The following is a 3,415-nucleotide window of genomic DNA, read 5'->3' on the forward strand; positions in this document are numbered from 1 at the left end:
GGCAAGAGGATACGTAGGCAGTCATTTTTGATGCAGCCTGTTGAAGTAGTTGATATCGACGGGGGGAGATTGTTTGAGCTCTCGTTTGGGTTCTCGACTTGTTGTGAATTGAGTCCATTATCGTGGATTTACTCTACTACGTACTGGACGTAACAAGTGGGACGTTTGATTGGTATTGATATCGGTTTAGTTTTGGAAAAACTTCGTAGAGGTGGGGAATTATAGAAACGGCAAAAACGGCGACAAAGTTTAGGAAAAATAAAGCTGAAAACAGTCTAGGTGTTGTTCGGTCAACCGCGAGACAAGTGGCGGTTGACCGAAAACGTGTACACTACAGGGTGTATTTTCGGATCTCTGGCTGGTCGACCGTGACGTCAAGTGCGGTCGACCGCGGACCCTGTAATTGCTTTTTTGAAGGTTTTGTCATTCTGTCCGGTCGACCGCGGCGTCAAGTGTGGTCGACCGCGACTCGGGTCCGAGCCTGGGCTTTGTTTTCTGACCCGTTTTGTTTTGTGTTGATATATAACCCTAAACATGATTATTAGGGTTAACTGGGACAAGATTTTGAGCAGTATTTGAGAGAGTTTTGTGCATTCTTTGAGGGAGAATTTGTGAGAGATTTTGAGAGCTTTGTTTGAGGGTTTTTGATGAGATTGTAAATCCTATTTGTATTCTCTTTATCTCTAATAGTAAAAACTCTCCCTTCTTTACCCCGTGGACGTAAGCAACTTGCCGAACCACATAAAATTCGTTTGTCTCTTGCTGTGATGATTGTGTTTTACTTATTGGTTGTGATCTATCTCGTTCTTGTTCGTGTTCTTTCGTGTGTTTTAAGTTCCGCTGCGCACAACACTATTTTTCTCCTCTTCCTTAACCCTTTGCTAAACAGGGCCTAAGTTACGGTTTAAATTAAATGGATCTGTTTACTGAGCCATGACGAGCTGTTTGCTGGCAGTAAAAGAATAGCAGCAAGAAGAGTAACTCGTTGATAATGTGCTCTATATATACGAACCTACCAATGAACAAATTAGTGTAGCAAAATGGTTCTACCTCATCTCCATCGTGCATTATTTCTTTCTCTTCTTTTGTTAACTCCATTTCTCTTGGTATTATTTCGATATGGATCTTCACTTAAAAAAAGAAATCTCCCTCCATCCCCATTCAAGCTCCCAGTCATCGGAAACCTCCATCAGTTGATGGGTCCTTTCCCTCACCGCTCTCTTGCTGCTCTCTCGAACAAACACGGTCCTCTTATGCTCCTCCAACTCGGCCAAATCCCTACTCTAGTAATATCATCAGCAGAAATATTACAAGAGATAATTGAGACTCAAGACGCCAATTTCTCAGATAGGCCCTCCCTGATTGTACCTAACAAACTTTTATACGGATGCAAAGATGTTGCTTTTGCTCCATACGGAGATCACTGGAGGAACGTGAGAAAACTCATTGTTTTTCACCTTCTAAGTCCTCCAAGGATCCGATCGTATCACCTCATAAGAGAACAGGAGGTAGCCTCAATGATCGACAACATCATGAATCTATCTTCGCTTGGACTAGTGGTTGATTTGACAGGTGCAATAACGGTATTTGCCAAGGAGGTTGCTAGTATGATAGTATTCAACAAACGCTCAAGCGAGGAGGGATGGAATGAGATGGCTGATGTGCTTCTCAAGGATACCAATGATTTGCTCGTATCGTTTCAGATCGGGGACTACTTCCCCAGGCTTTCATGGTTGAGTTCACTAATTGGATTTGACGCGAGGTTGGAGAGGACATGCAGCACCGTGAATAAAATCATCGAACGTATTATTGAGGATCGACGTATTTCTAATAGTCAACCGATAGGTTGTGGGTCTAAGCTTGATTGTTTCGTCGATATCTTGCTCTCGCTCGAGAAAGATGGTAAAAATTACTTAGACAAGGATAGCGTCAAAGCTCTTACTGAGGTAATTAGTAACTTACGTACGTATCAATGATTTGAAGTTGTGTTCATTGTTTGATCTGATGCTAAGATTCACACCTCCTTTTGTCATATGATTTTCTAGGACGCATTTGGTGCTGGAACCATAGCAACAGTGTTGGTCCTAGCTAGAATGGGCGATGGCGGAGCTCGTGAGAAATCCAGAAGCCATGAAGAAATTACAAAATGAATTAAGAAGTAAACTTGGTCCCAAGGCAATAATAACAAATGAGGAATTAGTTGGGATGGGCTACTTGAAATCAGTGATAAAGGAGACCCTGCGGTTGCATACACCAGGTCCACTGCTCGGTCCACGCCGAGTACTGCAAAATACTATCGTTCGGGGCTATGAAATTCCCAAGCGAACAAGAGTCATTATAAATGCGTGGGATGTTAGTAGAGACGCGGGATACTGGGAAGCCCCCGGTGAGTTCCGACCTGAGAGATTCTTGAACGGTCTCACGGACATGAAAGGGCGAGATTTCCATTTTATTCCTTTTGGCGTGGGTCGAAGGGCTTGCACGGGGAAACATTTTGCGATATCGATTGTCGAAGTTGCATTGGCGAATCTTGTGTATCGCTTTGATTGGGAACTTCCTGATGGAATGAGGAGGGAAGATATGGATATGGGGGAGGCTCCGGGATTTACAGTTAGGAAGCGAGTTAATCTCCGTCTCCTTGCGACGCCTTGCTCATATTCACAGGAGTGATGACTACGGTGCTTGCGTGATAGTGATTTTACGTAGGGGTAATTATAACTATTCCATGAATAGAATGAAGTCATATTCCAGGACAAATTAATTTGTATCAGTCATTCTGTGAGCTGGCCTTGCTCTGTGGACGTAGGCAAAAGTGTTGAACCGCACTATGTGAACGAACGGGTCCACGCGAAGATACTTGGGAGCAGCAACTCGGTGGGGTCCACCCACGTGCGTGGACGCATGAAACAACTCCAACTCCAAGCTGCGGTTTTCTTCACCGGCCCACTAAGCATCCTATAAATACCTATGTTTATACCTATGTTTACCTAGGGTTTCGTGGGGGAAATTCTTAGTCGGCTGCTGTGGGTGAAATCAGAGAGCGGGAAAAAGCGGCTTGAAAAAAAAAAAAAAAAACAAAAGCCAGTGCTTTCTCTCAGGTGATATCGCTTCCGCGGCGGCGGGCGTGACTCTGCGCCCAACACACTATATATATTATTGTCTTTGTGAATGTGATGAGTTTATTATCTACTAGGTTCGTCATTAAGATTATGCTTGTGCTTGCATTTCTCTTCAAAATGTGATTTTGCATGTTGGCGTTGATTAATTCCCTTCCTTGGAGTAGATCTGATACTTATTTTCTTGCTTTCGCATCAAACATATTGAAAATTTCTCTATATATGTAACCTTTCTCTCTCTGTACGCATAAAAGAGTTACAGATTTCTTCACAGGAGTCTTCATATTTCTTTACACGTC

General features: G+C 43.2%; 1 protein-coding gene across 1 annotated transcript; it reads left to right on the top strand.

Moving 5' to 3' along the window:
- On the top strand, positions 1,041-2,670 carry LOC109839332 (cytochrome P450 71A1-like). Its single transcript, XM_020407760.1, has 2 exons — positions 1,041-1,946; positions 2,089-2,670. The coding sequence occupies exons 1-2, from the start codon at positions 1,041-1,043 to the stop codon at positions 2,668-2,670; spliced, it is 1,488 nt and encodes a 495-aa protein (XP_020263349.1).

This window comes from Asparagus officinalis, chromosome 4 (assembly GCF_001876935.1).
Source record: "Asparagus officinalis chromosome 4, Aspof.V1, whole genome shotgun sequence".
NCBI classification, from domain to species: domain Eukaryota; kingdom Viridiplantae; phylum Streptophyta; class Magnoliopsida; order Asparagales; family Asparagaceae; genus Asparagus; species Asparagus officinalis.